The sequence below is a fragment of the Cryptotermes secundus genome, unplaced genomic scaffold (assembly GCF_002891405.2).
Source record: "Cryptotermes secundus unplaced genomic scaffold, Csec_1.0 scaffold529, whole genome shotgun sequence".
NCBI lineage: Eukaryota > Metazoa > Arthropoda > Insecta > Blattodea > Kalotermitidae > Cryptotermes > Cryptotermes secundus.
In genome coordinates, this window is record NW_019737988.1 from 834722 (window position 1) to 853955 (window position 19234).

At 37.3% G+C, this 19234-nt stretch overlaps 1 protein-coding gene across 1 annotated transcript in view; it reads left to right on the top strand.

Annotated features, from left to right (window-relative positions):
- The window catches only part of LOC111870635 (dynamin), a 65840-nt gene that overhangs the window by 8179 nt on the left and 38427 nt on the right, over positions 1 to 19234 (top strand). The window contains exons 4-9 of the mRNA XM_033753935.1: positions 4189 to 4392; positions 7794 to 7986; positions 11062 to 11280; positions 14453 to 14652; positions 16655 to 16800; positions 18252 to 18409. Of these exons, the coding sequence (XP_033609826.1) occupies positions 4189 to 4392; positions 7794 to 7986; positions 11062 to 11280; positions 14453 to 14652; positions 16655 to 16800; positions 18252 to 18409 (1120 nt within the window). The remainder of the gene's footprint in view (positions 1 to 4188; positions 4393 to 7793; positions 7987 to 11061; positions 11281 to 14452; positions 14653 to 16654; positions 16801 to 18251; positions 18410 to 19234) is intronic.

Genomic DNA, 19234 nt, shown 5'->3' on the forward strand with positions numbered 1-19234 from the left:
GGAAACTACTATTACAATAGGTGTTAAATTATATACATACACATATAATGTCTGAAATACACAATGTACACAATTTTCAGCTTTTCACAGTCACAGCAGCCTTCCTGGTATTAAAATTTTTAAAGTTTCTTAAATCTTTGTTGTTTAAGATTAAAATTTTTATAAAACATGCAGGTTCGTGTCACTTCTCCTATTGTCTTTCTTGGAGGTGGCTGATCTTGTGCTGCCTGTCTGTCTTGAGAAAGGAGATTCTTAGTATTGTCTGTGTTTATTCGTGGCTTGCTGTGATGTTTACAGTTGTTTACAGTGTAAACAAAAAGTATTGGTGCCCTCTGAGGATGATCCGTAGGGATCGAAACATGTAAGGGTGATGAGTTTTCAAGTGATAAAACTTAAATAGTCACACTGGATGGTGTTATTTTTGTCTTTGAAATAATTTGTTTTTAAATTGTTTGTTTTGAGAGAATTTAGTGTATTCTTTTTCACATTTTATTGCCTTAAATTCATGATCAGAATATGAGTATAAATTATGCAGTCTGAGCAATAATATTGTGTATTGCACTGATTTACAAATGTATTCAATATGTGAATTGAAGTTTTTTTTTAGATAAAAAACTGAATTTGTATTCTGATGTTTGTTATATTATTGCTGTGGTGTAATTCAGTTAAAGCTCATTTTGATGAATTATTTTTCAGTTCATTGAAAAGAAATGTGTCAGGAAATTCAGGCTTATGACTGAATCTTTGTGTGTGAACCAGCTGACCAGCTCTATGATCTTAATTTTTAATTTCATGAGTAAAAGAGTATTCCTTATTTTGTATCCAGCCAAGTGTTGGGTAGAGATGATGCCTTCAACTAAGTTCATGTGCTCTCTGGTTGTGGCTATCACACACCTCAGGCTGCAGTGATAGATGAATATGGAATAGCAATGGAACGATTAATGGAGGAAAATAAGGAAACTCAAGGAAAACAGTTTTCATGTCACTTTGTCTACATCGAATCCCTTAGACAGTCATCCAGAATTGAATGGAGGCCTCTACTGTGAGAAGCGAGCATCTAGCCATGTGAGCTATGGCGTGACTAGTTTTATGAATATTGTGGCATATAGACCTGTTGCTATGCAACAATCACAGAACAAGGAACTGTACAAGAACCATTGCTAAGTAACGGCTTTGCAAAGAAGCATGCTTCCACAATAACAAGAGGGCGCAGCAATAATGGAAGAGACATTTTCTGTGTTTTTGCAGTTCTGTAGAGAACTGCTGGGGGGGGGGGGGGNGCGTTGCATGCGTGCAGTGTAATAACTCAGAAGACCACAATCTTGTTTAGGATTGTTCATGAATCTTCATGAAGATTGATCAGGAACTTCAAGATTTGTCCTTTGTGCATGTGTTCACCTGTGTTGGAACATTAGGGACAGATGTGATGCTCCTTTGTAAGGGAGACAGGATATTAAAACATGTGTTATGGTTACAGATCTCTGATACTAATATTTAAACAAGCGTACACTTAACAGGCATCTTTGACAAGAGGAATTATATATGAAATAATTAAGATATAACCTCATCCAGTATAATAAGCAGACATTAAATTCAGGTGCAACTATTCACTGTCAGGTTATGACACACAGATAATCCAGAGCTATATGCGTACTAAAAGAATAAACAATCAGTATCAAGGCTTCAGTATTTATTATACACACTAAACGAAAATTAGATGTGTATAAATTGTTTACTGTTCTTTGCATGAAAAACGTTTTGTAAGCATGAGATGAAAGGCCTGAAATTAAATAATTTCAGGTTATGATAGCAGCACAGTGTTGGGCCTTAGCATTTCACATGAGTGTAGGTTCTGTAGTAGGTCTTGAATGAGTAAGAAGTCTTTTGTTTCAGTGTATCTTGTCTGTCGTGTGAGTACGGGTATTTTATGTGGATATTTGAAGTGTAGTGTACTGTATATTTAAAGGGGCTCATTTATGGGAGGTGGTGTTAGACATTGGCCTCCCTGTATCGCTGATGAAATTTAGGACTGGAAAGGCATATGAAAGAAAGTAAGGGAAGTTAATATTATCAAAGCTTATAGAACAAATGATGAGACTTCCTGCTGAATTTTGAATGGGCGTCACACTGCTACACTTAAAAATAGTATATTAATAGAGCACTACATTAGAAGAAGACACATCTGATCTGAATGCAATTTAAACTCTGTAAATATGCATGAAAATAACTGCTACTGAACTCAGTAAAGGCTTTCTTGTGTTCTGTTTTTTCTTAACTATGGTTGTGGTCTGGAGGCCGTGGTTGGTTGCTGAATATGAAAGTTTTAAAACGTACTCAAAGCATCCATTCTGCTTAATTACCTTGAAAACTTCAATAAAAATTTAATGATACATGAAACTCATACATCATCGTGTAAAGTTGCCATGAAATCTGTCTGGTATAAACAAAGACTGAAATGCTATGACAGTTTTTCATAATATTCTTGAGTACAAAATGTAATGAAAATCCATCCAGCAATTCTTGAGCTTTTATATATGTATTTGCAGACATATGAACTGACCGAACTTGGTATGTGCTCCGCAGAGTTGCAGGTGTGCCACGAAAAAAATACATTATATATTGGAAGACATGCATTTTATTGTTTACATTGTTTTCTTTAGTATTGTGATTTCTTCAACACCTACAGACACATTGATAAATGTGGATATGTTAGGTTTTGTTTTTATGTGTCAACAGTGTTGAACATCACTCTTATCGATTTGCCGGGACTGACCAAGGTGCCTGTGGGTGACCAGCCTGCTGATATTGAACAACAGATTAAGGACATGTTGTTTCAGTTCATCACGAAAGAAACTTGCCTCATCTTGGCAGTCACTCCAGCTAATACTGACCTTGCTACATCTGATGCTCTACAGATTGCCAAGACAGTTGACCCTGATGGTAAAGGGGCTGTCACAACATTCTGATGTAGCAGAATGACAAGTGACAGTAATATTGGTGTTATCTGTGTAGACATGGCACATGTATTAGTGTTCTCATTAGTGTGCGTTCTAGTGAGACTGTAATACATGTGGCAGTTTTTAGTCCAGAATATTTGAACTGCATGTAATGGTTGAATATTTTTGTTTAATAGCAGGGATCTTGTTGTGAATACTTTCGTGGCAATTCAAATATATACAGGAAAGATGTGCGATAAAAATTGTGATGGAGCATGCACAGACCAGAAACTGAGATAGAAAAGTAGGTGGCTAAGTTTGTTGCATAAAATTTCTGCCACCCTTTTCATTTTAGTTTCTGGTCTGTTCATGCTTTATCACAATTTTAATTGTACATTGTTCCTGATGTCTTCCATTGACAAAGCCTGATCTCAGCTGTGTATATAGATGTAGTTATACTGACACACCTTGTCCAGCAATTGAGGTTAGCTCTTTCTAGTGGACCCAACAGAGTAGGTGTCTCCCATCCCTCACCTGAAGATGGAAGCAGATCCACTTTCCAAAATGTTGTGTTCTTTTGTCTTTTTTATAATGATGGACAGAGCCCAAAAAGTGTAGTAATCCTGAGGGATGCACAGTTTTTTTGCAGAAAATTTTTAGGAGGCCATTGTATTTTTCATACACATACATTTTGATTATATGCATTGGGTGTGTACCATAAGCTGTTTGATAATTTAATTTTGTATTTATGATGATAATACTAAATGTTCTGAATTCTGCGAGACCCAGGATGTTAGTTCGTTGAGTAAACTGTATAGTAGCTACTGGATTTACTTCTTCTGCTTTATATTTTTGATGGATTGGTTTCAGCTATGTGTTAATTTATTTTCATCCCCCCCCCCCGAATGCTGAGATAAACTTTGAAATGGGCCATGTATTCTCTGTCTTATTCTTTGCTGGTTGATTAATTAACTATCAGCTATTTTTTTTTCTTAAAGCATTATATAAAAATGTGGAGTTTTAAATTTAAGGGGATGAAACATTTGCGTCTAGGTCATAAACTTGTATACATTCACGGAATGTAAAATATTTTTATTCTCCTTTGTTAAGTAGTACATTTTATGCATCCATATATTCTGGACAAGATTTCCACAGATGTTTGCTGTTTCAGCACAAGAGCCTTGCACGCAAGTTGCATTGCACTGTAGTTTTGTATTAGATACAGTAGATTTTTGTTTCAATTATGTTTCAGTTCTGAATCTGACTCTTATTGACCTTCCTGGTCTAACAAAGGTCCCTATTGGAGACCAGCCTCCTGATATTGAGCAACAAATCCGAGCTATGATCTTGCAGTTTATTACAAAAGATAACAGTTTGATCTTGGCTGTTACACCGGCCAATACAGATCTTGCAAACAGTGATGCACTCAAACTCTCCAAAGAAGTTGATCCTGCAGGTAGGAATAACAAATCATGCAAATTTCATCATGAACATCAAGAAGTGTGGTACTAACCAAAATTTCCAACTGTGTCAAGTTATTTAGCAGTAGGGAGCTGTAAATAAGGCAGTAGGGTAGGATAGAGAATTAAAAAAAAATAAAAGCATTCGTTAATATTAAATACATTTATTGTATGTACATGTAGAAATTTGTTTTAAGGATCTAAAAAAATGCATTTTTTCAAGTTAGTTATTTAAAGACAATATCAGTATCAACACACACCACCAGATGATGGCTAGTTAACAAATCTGGAGCAGTGTTAGTAACTGACAGGGGAAACCAAAATACAAGTTCTACATGAACTGACCTTTGATCAAACCTAGGCTTCTGCAGTGGGAGGACCAATAAACTGCATTAGCCATGGCACAGCCTGAGATGTTTGATTCGTGAATGTTTCAGACTAGCGATTATCAGTGCTTCAGGATTGATGAACTGGTAAAAGAGCACTGGGATTTGGAGGCTGGAACACTGTCAGTATTACATTGTAGGATACAACTAATAGCTGGCAGATATAAGTATTATTAAATACTTCAAGTCACATTTATTTATATTGTCATGATTTTGAGTGACTCTTGACAGGGTTTTGGATTGGATTGACCATTTATGGATCATAATTATACTTAATTATAACAATCTCACTGAATTACACACTCCAAATATCACTGTAACTACAGCACTCATGAAGTCTTCTCTGTCTTCACTAGTCGTTCCCTGTAATGGATTTTAACACCGTCCACATCCTTACTGGCTGGCACATATCCCACAGCTGAACTAACTGCACCAACTAAGTCTTCTCTTCACAGACTCCTTTAACAGTTGTTTCCATGCTTCAACCAACTAACTTCCAGGCTGGCGGCCACATTTCACACCAACCTCGTAGTCTTCTCTTCACAGACTGACTTTCAACTGACTCTTCCACTGGTGTCTTCATTAAATAATCCCTCCACACGGACCGTGTAGAAAACAGCATTTCCAACAATTTCTCTGTTGTTATAGTTCAGCTGTTGCTTGTTAAGAATATGCTGCCAGGCATGCATGAAATCATTTAACACACTCTTTTGTGTAAATTTAGTTCCATGATATATTCATATTTATAGAGTAAATTGCAGTTTTGCCTAAATTTACACATAATATAATTTATTTCTTCATGTCTTAATTTCCCATTGAGTTCAGTTTGCTTTTCTGTATTTTTACTCAATAACCAATGTTTTTAGAGAACATGAAGTGATCTGTGGCCCTGTTCTATTGTGTAGTAACCATTTAATGCGTAAAACAACTGCTGTGCTCATCATGGTTATAAATAATAGGGAAAGATGTGTGATGTCACATTCTTTTGCAGTTTTGGTACCCTTATTTATTCTGGTTGGTGGGAATGTGTACTCATAAAACTGCCATAAGAAATAAACATTCTCATTATTTCATTTGTGTTTATTTTGAGAAAATCCAAAGTGAAGAACACATTTTGACCAGTATATTATAATATAATGCCAGTTAGAATTTTTACGCTGACATTAATGAAGCTGTTGACCATCATTTGTTAAGCAGTTTTTCTGACGGTTATGAGCAATAGTTTATCATCTCAGGTGTTCAGTTCCCTAAATTATTTTCTACTTTGAAATTGAAGGTAATTAAAACTATTCTGGGTAAAGAGTTTCTTTAGTTACATTGCATCTACATGTATATTTCTGTAATCCAGGTACCATTTTAGCATTAATAGTGTGTCAAGAACTGTGTACTACCCAGAATATAGGTTATGTAGTTGGTGAACAGGGCACATCTTATTGGAATTGAAGTTTTTTTTTAATTTTACTATTCCTATCCATATATTTGTGTTTGAGGCTTGTCCTAAGATTTCCTGTTTGCTTACAAGAATTGTTGTTGATAGCATTATATTTTATGAGTCTGTTGAAAGGATGAACTGCACAAGATACTTGAAAATATTTATCCTAATATTAATTGTTCAATTTCCAACTCATGTCCTAGTGTTTTGGTTATTGTACATAGTAGTTGTTTGGATATATTTATTTGTCTTTGTGCACTAGCATTGCATGAATTTTCTATGTACTTATATTATCTTTTAGACATATTTGAGGACTGTGTTCATAAATTTATTATTTTATCTGAACTGTGTGTCTAGGCATAACAGGTTACTGTAAAGTAATTTGTTTTGATGACTGTCTAAATGTAGCAAATAAATATAAAGTAAAACCTGTCTATAAGGGAACCCCAAGGGACCAGATTTTTTGTTGTCGTAGGCATGTTTCAGCTTAATAAGGTACATGCAACTAAATTAAATATTTTTGATATGTGTATCCCATATGTTTATTCTGTTGAATAAGTGGGTGACACATTTCTAACTACATAACACATTGTTTAATTTTTCTAGTATTGCAGTAAAATATTCTGCACGTAATTTGTTGTAGAGAGACAACTCTGTCAGCACTCACACTCTGAAAATTATAATAAATAGTTGAGAATAATTTTGATCTAGCAAAAATGCCTATTTTTTTCATATTGTCACAGTAAGATTTTGAGGTTGCATTCCAGCTGAAGTTCTTGGAAAGTTCCTTTTCTCCTTCTCTTGCCCTTCCCATCCCTCCTTAACCTCCAGCTCTTGGAGCCCATTGCTGCAACTAAATGAAGTAAACATCTTTGGACCTTTTACCCCCAAAAAATCCATGTTTTTAGCTGCTTAATATTAATGAATTGAAAATTGACAGTTGTTGGGGTGGGTCAGGCCAGGGTTGTATTAAGACTTTGTGAGGCACTACGGTGTTATAGAGATGAAATCCTATACTTTCCTTCAAAAAAATAAAAATCAAATTGTGTGCGCACGCGTGTGTGTGTGTGTAATATTTTGCTTAGCCGTGATCATAGCTGCCCTTCAGGGAGTAATGCTGTCCCCTAGTTTCCTTTTAATTGTCAAAGCTGTTCCTGTATATGTTGTTTTCATCCTGTCCATCTGACAAGATGCAGTCAGATGTTTATCTTCCAGTTTTACGAGAGAATATTACATTGTCTTGTGAATGATTTTTCTCCCCAATATTTGATGATGTGTAAGGCTTCAAGGCTCTGAGCTGCAGGTTATTTAGCTTGTGTGTAAATCTGGCACTGGGTCAGTAGTATACGTGAACAGAGATGTGGAAGTACAGCACTCAGCAAAACTGCAGGAAAACAAAAACTGATTACTTTTAGACCCAAGGTTTTTTATTTTGTCTGAGACTCCAGATGTTACTTTTCAAATTACAGAATGTTCGATGGTTACATTTTGGGAAAGTATTAAGCAAAGATACTTGTTATTCCTGTAAAATTGTATGTTTTATGCTTAAACTTGATTATGGCTCATGTTGTGTTAACAGGTATACGCACTATAGGTGTCATCACAAAGCTGGACTTAATGGATGAAGGGACAGATGCACGTGATATTCTTGAAAACAAATTATTACCTTTAAGAAGGGGTTATATTGGTGTTGTGAACCGCAGTCAGAAAGATATCGAGGGCCGTAAAGACATCAAAGCTGCTCTTGCTGCAGAAAGAAAATTTTTTTTAAGGTATGAAGTAGTGTCTTACTGAGCATTCAAATGGGAAGGAAACGTGCTGTGAGCAATAGCACAGCAGGAGATTACCGTGTGGCTGTGGCATGGAAACAGCTGAGGGATTTTTTTTGCACGGATCACTGACTCTCTCTACTTAAACAGAACTTTAGTGTTGATTACTGCAAATAAGTGACACAAGACTTACCATACTTTACCAGAACTACTGGAAGTGACTCCCTTCAGCCTTCAGGCATGCCGTGCAATGCATAAACATGTTTAGTGACTTTTTTTTTGCAGTTTGTTTTATGAAACCAAAACAGTTACACGTGCTATTGCACGAAGATTTTCTTCATTCCATATTTGCATATTGGATTGATGAATAAGATAACACTGAGCAGAGTAGTGTAGTGGTAATGGTCTAAACTTGTATTCTGGAATTGATTGATTCAAATCTCGGATGGGATGCCAGCTTTCCTGACAAGTTGTTCATTGTTCTCAGTCCCCTGTAGGCTGTTGCCTCAATTAGAACTCTACTGTTTCATACCATTTCCTTTAAAATTCATCAGTTATCCAATTATTTGACACTATACACCCCAGAGCTGTAAAATAAAGTACAAAATGTAAGGTAATGTAGCTGAAGGAGGAAACAGCAAAATTGTGATCAGAGTGTACTGCAAATTTTATCCCCAATAGAGAAGATGATGACTGTCTCATTCACAGACAGCAAACCTATTGTCGTCTGTGTGGTAGCATGTGAATACTCTGTTTGCTCAGAGCTTTTTATTTTAGGATCTGAATTCAATATTTTTGCAATGAGATGTGTGATTTGGCTGCTGGTTTTCATGGTCAAATCCTCGATAAGGAATAGAACTTACAGAAAATCCTTCAGAGGTTCATTCATAAATACTCACAAGAGTGAGTTCCCTCAGAGTCTTGTGTATCCAAGTACACTAAAAGTGGTGGGCTTTGAGTTTAGTTTGTGACATAAAGGAACAATATAAGAGGAATATGGTAACAGAAGAGAAAGATCAGGACATTCAGGGATGGTTAGAGATAAGTTAATATGCTTGGCACAAGGAACTGGTGTTTTGCTAGGATTTGTGTTCACAGCCACAAAACAAATTTAAATTGACCTGTATAAAATTGTGGTTTTGCATGAGCTTAAAAGAACCAGATTATGCTGGAAGAATTGTGTTGTGTAACTGATTACTGCAAACTGCATGACAGTTCTGGATCCACACTTGCTGTTCATAACTGATAAGCTATAAATGTACCTTAGTGGTTATGTCAGTGCTCAGAATGCATGAATATGAAGGGATGAAAGTCTTCATGCTATTTGACAAATGTCACAAGACAGTGCACAAGCAGCGGTATGCTGTACTGTAAGTGTGCTGCAGGTCATTGGCCCAAAAATTTTCAGCCACCTATGAATCCAGATTGGTGTGTGAGTGTTATATTCTATCCCTTCTTCAACCACCTGATAGATGAAGAGAGAGTGTGTAGGTATTTTCAGCAAGGTAATGCTATTGCACGCACTGCTGACAAGCCTATCTGCTGTATGTGAGGTGTTTAAGAATGGAGTAATCACCAAAGGACTCTGGCTTCCTAGGTCACATGATCTGAGTTACTGTTGCTGTCTGTGGAGCAGCTTGAAATGAAATTGTACAGGACTAACCCTTGGACCACTGAAGTACTTAACAGCAAAATTATATATGTAATTGCTGTAGTTTTGGAGGATGAAATTAGTGGTTTAGATGCTGTAAGATCTGCTTGACAGCAGAATGGGGACACTTCCAATAGTTCTTATAAACTATGGTACACTTGTGTGTCATAGGGCAGACACGCACCAACTGCATTAAGACAAGCATCAACATATGAGACAAAATATGCAGTCTTGCTTCATATGTGATTTGTCAGCGTGAAGCTGACATCAGCATCATGACTCAGACCGGTGTGCGGCAGTTTTCATAATCTCATTCGTTTCAGCTGTGCTCCTTTCTTTGTGTCATGTCGCAGACATCGTGTCTTGATGCATGCTGGTGTGCGGCCTGCGGTACTTTTGCAGTTGCGTTTCAGTAGTCAACAGTGCGTACAGTGATGACACCTTGGCCATTGCCCCTTGCTGTCATGCAGTAAAGTACTGCCACACTCCCCTACAGCACATTTCCTCTTCATTTGAATACACTGTATTTAAATTAATTCATGAGATACTTTTAAAACATGCTGATTTTTGTTTTTCGTTTGAGGAGTGCAACTGCTCTAATAGATGTAGTACACAATAGCTGTAACTAACTGCTTCATATAGTTGTTCTTGAGAATGTGATACTTTCTCAGATGGTCAGTGTCAGAAAAGCTCATTAGAGTGTCATTTCTGTTTACAAGAACTTAGAGTGTTGAACCACCTGGATTGTAGTGTTACGTAGTATTGCAGTAGGGATGGGTTTAGACAGGAAACAAGCACAGAGTCACGGGCGTGATTTGGTCAGGCAGATAAAAGAAATTGAATGTTACAGCTTTCTGCTCACATTTGTTCCTTCTATGAATCCACCTCTACTGCCCCAAAGGTGGAGGCAATAGATTCTTTAAAAATGGTGGACTTATTTTCTGGTTCTATGTGGCGTTAATGGCCCAGTTAGTTGTATGTCCTGAGGTTTAATACTAGTCACTTAACTTCAAAGAAGAGAAGAAATGGAAAGTACAGGGAAACTGTATACTGTATTTTTGTTACCAAATCATCTTCAACTTGAGTTGTACTCCATTTTTGTTATGCACTTCATAATTTTATTACAATTTATTTCCTGCCAAGAAGCTCACAAAACATAGAAGTCTTTTTCATGCATGTCAGAATGTTCTTGTTTCTGTTCAGTCTTTTAAGTTAAAACAAAGCCATAGTAACATAATTGTTTTTGTTTACTGCATCAAATTCACATTCAGTCTTCTTCATACTAATGTAGTCCAGAGTTCACTGACTACAGTGTGCTAATATGATAAGTAATAAAGGCACAGAAGTGGATGCATGTTCATGTGCAGGAATCAGGCAAAATTTTATATTGACACATTTGTAAATAATACTATACCATGCTTTTTCAGTCATCCATCATATCGACATATAGCAGATCGTTTGGGTACTCCTTACTTGCAGCGAGTGTTGAATCAGCAGCTTACCAATCACATCCGGGACACATTGCCTGGCCTAAGAGATAAGTTACAGGTAAGCAAATTTTTAACCAAAGTAACCATTGTACTTATGTCATGTGTTAGGAAGACACATAATTTGCATTCTTCACCAGTTATTGTTACGGTGATTAAGTCAGGCAGGATGAGATGGGCGGGGCATAAAATTTCAGCAAAAATCAGAGGGCAAGAGCCCACTTGAAAGAATAATGCATATGTGCGAGGATAATAGGATGGAGGGCATGGACTGGATTCTTGTGGCTTGTTATAGGAACCCGTGACAGGCTGTTAGTAACACAGTAATGAAACTGCAAGTGTCATAAAAAGGGGAGAATTCTTGACTTTCTTAACAACTTGGTTTCTCAGGAATGACTCTGCTTCATGCAGCTACTTGTATAGAATCCAACATCACTATGTATCATACTTGCTGATCATCACATTTGGCCCATATATTTTGTGCTGCAGGTTGTCCTTTATGAATAGTAGAGTGTGTTGCCTGAAAATTTAAAACAATGGTCTGTTTACGTGAACATCTGATGCATTTTTCTGAGAAAACTGAAGACCCCTTTTTCTAATTTTGAATTTGTAAAACTATATAGTTGTTTGTTCCCACCTAGTGTGCTGTCTTGAGAATAGGCAGTTTTATTCATCATAACAATCAAATTCCTTCCGTCAAATGTGACACTTTTTTAAGTTTTCCACCTCGTCACCACCTGCCTTACATGTTTCGGCTCACCACGGAGCCATCATCAGAGGCATTTATAGTAGAAAAAGAAATCACCAACACACAAAACTTCACTTTGTCCAAGATAGCCACGTTCCAGTTAATTAAAATAATTACAANGTATTGTTTAAATTTTTTTTGCCCCAAACCACTTTTCATTCCTGGGCCTTGGTACGTTTCACCATTCATCAACAAATTATAACCTTATGCTATTCTGCAGACATCTATGACCTAATAATGCAGTTCATTCACAGACACACTCCAAAAAAGGTATAAAATTAAGATACCAGTAAACAGCTCGGCCCTTCTCGTTTAAATGTACCTGTATAGGAAGAAGGGATCAATTTAAAGGTTAATGGGGCACACGATAGCATAGTTGGTTGAGGCACTATGCTACAAGCCAGAGGGTCACGGGTTTGATTTCCATTGACCTAATCCTTTCAGCCACATTATGGCCCTGGGGTCAACTCAGCTCCTAGGAAAAATGAGTACCAGGAAACCTTCCTAGGGATAGAGAGTGGCCAGCACATAAGGTTCAACCTCACCGCCATCTGTTAGCTAACGGTCTACAAAATGTGGTAGCCTTGACATCTCACAACCCTATGGGCCTCCATGGACTGTGACAAGGATAGCTTAACCACCTTTACTTCAAAGTCTTAATAAATTTATTTAATGTTAACATCTTACTAATGTCCTCCAAACATAAAGGGAGGCAAAACTGAAGCCTAATCTTACCATCCCTACATCAAGGAAAACAAGAACAAGTCTTAAAAATAATAAAACTTTCTTATAAACACATCACAAACATATATGTAAAGAAGCATCAATAAGCACATGCTATTAAAAGACATTGATTATTCATCTTTTGTTTTAATTACTTTCTGACAGTACAAAAATAAGACACAATGCTGACCATGAATATTTCTGATTGCAAAAGCAATTTCTCTCCTGAGTTCCTTCTCGTCAAATTCCATCTTCACAATCTCAAAAGGAAATCGTTCATGGAAAAGTCTGTTAATTTTTGCTCCACCAGACAGCTCCATTGTATTGATCTGTGCTGAGCCTGAACCCTCAATGGTACGTTCAAAATCTGACTGCAACTGTTGTATCATCCTGAAAATACATTTTTAATAATAAGAGACTTTCATATTATTCAGCAATGCTAATTAGTTGCTGAGGTCAGACAGCAAAGAATGAAGTGAGGATGAGTAGAGATGGTAAACAAAATGGGATGTGAGCGAAATCAGTTAGAACCTAGAATCCTATCCCACAATGTGGTTGCTAAGAAAATGAAGGCAAGTAGTTCTATACATATTATATATGTGTGTGTGTATATACATTATTATATTTAAGCATCCTGTTGCACTCTACATGATAAATGATACAAACTCCGTCCCAAGTGCAAACAATATATTATATGTCTTTGATCTTGCTCTCTTTTATACTACATGTTTCAGCCTCAAACGGCCATCATCAGGTGTATACTCTCACGTTGCTGTTACACTGCACTTAGTTTAAAATTTAATATTTTAAAAACACATTGTTCCTTTCCTTGTAATTATCAACATCTACTTCGTTGATACCTGTCTGGTTTATAGATTATTTTGCACACGTTAATTTTGATTTTCCTGTAGTAGCACTATAAAATCTTTAGTTCTAATTTTAAAATCCTTTAAAATTTTCTCTAAATTTTAAAATTTAAAATTTAAAATTGTTAGGGTTACTCGCCCTATGTCTAAAGTGCTGCAGCGGCTAGTTCTTGTTTCCACACTGTACAGGTATTATCCTGTGTAGTCTTCCTCTGTGTGTGCCGCTGCTATTCTTTACTACGTGTCGTAGTAGTAAAGTAAAGTAGTAAAGTGTCACGTAGTAAAGAATAGCAGCGGCACACACAGAGGAAGACTACACAGAATAATACCTGTACAGTGTGGAAACAAGAACTAGCCGCTGCAGCACTTTAGACATAGGGCGAGTAACCCTAACAATTTTAAATTTTAAATTTTAAAATTTAGAGAAAATTTTAAAGGATTTTAAAATTAGAACTAAAGATTTTATAGTGCTACTACAGGAAAATCAAAATTAACGTGTGCAAAATAATCTATAAACCAGACAGGTATCAACGAAGTAGATGTTGATAATTACAAGGAAAGGAACAATGTGTTTTTAAAATATTAAATTTTAAACTAAGTGCAGTGTAACAGCAACGTGAGAGTATACACCTGATGATGGCCGTTTGAGGCTGAAACATGTAGTATAAAAGAGAGCAAGATCAAAGACATATAATATATTGTTTGCACTTGGGACGGAGTTTGTATCATTTATCATGTAGAGTGCAACAGGATGCTTAAATATAATAATGTATATACACACACACATATATAATATGTATAGAACTACTTGCCTTCATTTTCTTAGCAACCACATTGTGGGATAGGATTCTAGGTTCTAACTGATTTCGCTCACATCCCATTTTGTTTACCATCTCTACTCATCCTCACTTCATTCTTTGCTGTCTGACCTCAGCAACTAATTAGCATTGCTGAATAATATGAAAGTCTCTTATTATTAAAAATGTATTTTCAGGATGATACAACAGTTGCAGTCAGATTTTGAACGTACCATTGAGGGTTCAGGCTCAGCACAGATCAATACAATGGAGCTGTCTGGTGGAGCAAAAATTAACAGACTTTTCCATGAACGATTTCCTTTTGAGATTGTGAAGATGGAATTTGACGAGAAGGAACTCAGGAGAGAAATTGCTTTTGCAATCAGAAATATTCATGGTCAGCATTGTGTCTTATTTTTGTACTGTCAGAAAGTAATTAAAACAAAAGATGAATAATCAATGTCTTTTAATAGCATGTGCTTATTGATGCTTCTTTACATATATGTTTGTGATGTGTTTATAAGAAAGTTTTATTATTTTTAAGACTTGTTCTTGTTTTCCTTGATGTAGGGATGGTAAGATTAGGCTTCAGTTTTGCCTCCCTTTATGTTTGGAGGACATTAGTAAGATGTTAACATTAAATAAATTTATTAAGACTTTGAAGTAAAGGTGGTTAAGCTATCCTTGTCACAGTCCATGGAGGCCCATAGGGTTGTGAGATGTCAAGGCTACCACATTTTGTAGACCGTTAGCTAACAGATGGCGGTGAGGTTGAACCTTATGTGCTGGCCACTCTCTATCCCTAGGAAGGTTTCCTGGTACTCATTTTTCCTAGGAGCTGAGTTGACCCCAGGGCCATAATGTGGCTGAAAGGATTAGGTCAATGGAAATCAAACCCGTGACCCTCTGGCTTGTAGCATAGTGCCTCAACCAACTATGCTATCGTGTGCCCCATTAACCTTTAAATTGATCCCTTCTTCCTATACAGGTACATTTAAACGAGAAGGGCCGAGCTGTTTACTGGTATCTTAATTTTATACCTTTTTTGGAGTGTGTCTGTGAATGAACTGCATTATTAGGTCATAGATGTCTGCAGAATAGCATAAGGTTATAATTTGTTGATGAATGGTGAAACGTACCAAGGCCCAGGAATGAAAAGTGGTTTGGGGCAAAAAAAATTTAAACAATACACACACCAAATAAATATAATAATATAATTGGTCGAGTGAAAGAAAAATACAGGCTGTCCCAGATGAGGACAAAACAACGTAAAACAGTGCACCAACTCCGCTGATAATTTAGCAAACCTAAAAATGTTCAAGAGATAATTTGGAACGAGACGAGCACCACACTCTTCCACGGCGTGCAGCAGAATCCCCTTTCGGTTTTCAGATGACCCTGCTAGTCCCTGGTGAAAGGGTGAAGGGCGCAGGTGTAGGGCAGGAGGAGAGGGGGAAAAGGAATGAAGGGGGGTTCCTAGTTAAGGGACATGGCAGTAGTTTCTGACGTTACAATGGCTGGATTACTAGCTCAGTCTTAAGTATAAACTCCAAACTATCTTAGAGATGTGATATGGCTGTTTGGATAGAATGCCTGACCATGTCTTAGAGATGATATTCATTGACAATACTTAACTAGTATGTTCAGATTTCTGTAGGAGAGATGTGTTTCCATTAAGTATGACACATGAAACCTGTTATTCTGTTTAGATTGAATTTTTTCAAGTGCTTCTCAGAAGCATATAATCTATTAAACATTAATATGTAAAATTAACTGTTAGGAATATTTGAGAGTGTAGATGTGATTCTGTATGGGTGTGAAACTTGGTCTCTGACGCTAAGGGAGGAACATAGACTGAGAATGTTTGAGAACAGGGTGTTGAGGAGAATGTTTGGACCAAAGAGGGCTGAAGTGACAGGAAGTGACAAGCACTGAATAATCAAGAGCTTCATAACTTGTACACTTTACCAAGTATAATTAGAATAATCAGGTTGAGGATGAGATGGGCAGGGCAAGTAGCATGAATGGAGACAAAGAGGAATGCATATAGGATGTTGGTGTGAAACCCAGAAGGAAAGAGATCACTAGGAAGACCAAGATATAGGTGGGTGGAAAACATTAAAATGGATCTTAGACTAGAATGGGGTGGTATGGACTGGATCAGTCTGGCCAAGGATAGTGACCAGTGGAGGGTTGTTGTGAACATGGTAATGAACCTTCAGGTTGCATAAAATGCTGGGAAGTTCTTGAGTAGCTGCACAATTGGCAGCTTCTCAAGAAGTGCTCAGCTCCATGAAGTTATTTGTTCCCTGTGTAAGGTGTGTTTGGAGTTTTACGAAAGTGATGTCCATATAATAATGGTATGGAATTACATAAAAATTGTAGTCATTAATTTCCAGGTATCCGAGTTGGCCTCTTCACCCCTGACATGGCTTTTGAAGCTATTGTGAAGAAACAAATTGCCCGCCTAAAAGAACCTAGTTTGAAATGTGTAGACTTGGTAGTAGCTGAACTGTCCAATGTGGTACGAGTGTGTACAGACAGGGTAAGTGTGATGGTATTTGACACAACTCTTTAACTCCGTGGGGGAGAGTTCTTCAGAAGTTAATGTCATTTAGCTGTTGAAGTTCTCTGCCTTTTATATACAGCAAGACCTCAACACTGGACTCAATCATGCACCCATGAATATCCTTGCCCATTTCATCTTTCGTTTGATCAGCAGAATAATAATAGATGAAGAATACAGTTCAGAAGTTTCTCATATAATTTTCTCCATTTCCTAATATTTCATATGTCCAGGTACTTTCCTCATGACCTCCTCAGCCATCTTCAATCCATGTAACTTCACTTGTGGTTGAGAGACCAAGTTTCCAATCCATGTGGCACAAGAGGTGAATTCGTAGTTTTGAGTACTGTACTCTTTAAGATTTGTAGTAGTAGGCAGGAAGAGGAAGAATTCTAAATTGTTTGCAGAGAATTCTCTGAATTTAACAAAATATTCTTCTCAAATATTCAGATGTTTGCATTTCTGTATTATTTTGACCATTCTGTTGAAAAATTGTAAATATATATATATATATATATATATATGTTTTCCTTACATTTGCTTTTGATCCAGTTCCATTACTAAAGTTCAGTAGGGATTTTGCCAAATGTGTAAGCTGTATCGAACAGAATACCTGTTATAAACATGCTTGGTGATTTAGTGATTATATCATTAGGTTACTAAGATGACTGCTTAGTGGCCTCCGTAGTCTAGGGGTTACGTTCCCACCTCGTGACTCAAGGTATGCGGGTTCAGACCCGGTGGAGGTCGTGGAATTTTTAAGGGCGGAAAAATTCAGGGAACAAGTCCTCCGGGAGGGACTTTAAGCCGTGGGTCCTGTGTCGTAGCTTTATGGCACGTAAAAGAACCTCATGTCTCAAGGGGACCTCTGAGCCAAATTCAGGACATTTCCCGCCCAACAGTAGTCTCTAACGCCTCTGGTAGATGGGGGAAGCATCGAGATACCACTGAGCCAGTAGGGGCCGAACTCGTTGGCTGAGTCGGAACTGATGGCATGTGCCAGTACCGGTAGGTTATAGAGACTGGTAGAATATCACAGGGGGACGCACAATGGACCAACATTTGGTCTAAGTGCATGGGGAAAACCGACCCTCTCCAATAACAACAACAACAATAAGATGACTGCTTTCTCCCAATCTGCACTCTGCTTATTTCCCCGTTGTCAGCTTCATAAACCTAGTATTAAATTTTTAGTGACTAGTAGGAAGTGATGTGCTCCATTCTTCTTTGGGCACATTGACCAGGTGCCACTTCTGCTTCAATGTCTGTTACCTTTATGCTTGTCTATGTTCCAACCATTGTTTTGGATCAAGGCTATTTTAGATTCTCTTACTGTCAGAGGTATAGTTCCTCAGTATGTGTGTGCGTGTATATGGGTGAGTATGTGTGTGCGCGTGGATGCATGATAAAAGAGCAATACCCAATTTCAGATGTCAAGGTATCCACGCTTACGAGAGGAGACTGAACGAATAATAGCAACACATATACGTCAGAGAGAGCAGCTGTGTAAGGAACAGATCATCCTACTTATTGATTGCGAACTGGCCTACATGAACACTAATCATGAGGATTTCATTGGATTTGCCAAGTAAGTTATGTTATATGTATGTTTACAATAAATCACATGATTACTCCACTTAAGTTCTAGATAAATCCATTTAACACTTAATTTGAGGCAACTCTGCTTCTGGCTTACCTTACAGCTTGGCCATTTTTTGTAGTATGTATCTATCTGCAGTATTCACTGTAAAAGAAATGAATGGCATTGCCAGTGGTGTGGATAACCTTGTTTGTAGGCGCTGCTATCTGCCGTTAATTCCTAGGCGGGACTAGCATAGATCATTACAGATCTAGTGAGAGCTTTGTGGAGGGTCAGCTTAATGTTAGCACTTAACCACTCACTTTTGAATAGGGAATACAATCTTATAAGTGTTCTGAAGGCCTTGGCTTCGATCATTTCTATGTGCACTCTCCACGTAACCCTCCTTTCTTAGCCTTGGTGCGAACAGCATAGAAAACACCACTTCCAGTAGTTCCTCCATTGTTGTCTCCTCACATTGCTTAGCGATGGCTCTCGTATTGTTGCGTGTTTACGAAACCGTTACCTAGCAATGGCTATTTCTGTGGTTCCTTATTTTAGCTTATGTTCCTCATGTCGCAATATGTAACCTGAAGTTATCTTAAATTTCAGTGTGTAATGTTAATCTGCCTTGATCTGCCTTTGTGATTGTTTGGTCTTCATTTCCATATTCAAGCACAGGCCTTGTCAGAGTTTTATAAATGTTAAGTCTGGTATGTTTGCTCAAATGAATGTTTGAATACATGGCATATTGCTGTAGTTGTTTGTATAAATTCAGGTGTTTCTGATGGCGTGTTCTTAACACCTTCATTGATATAATGCAGGCCACATAGC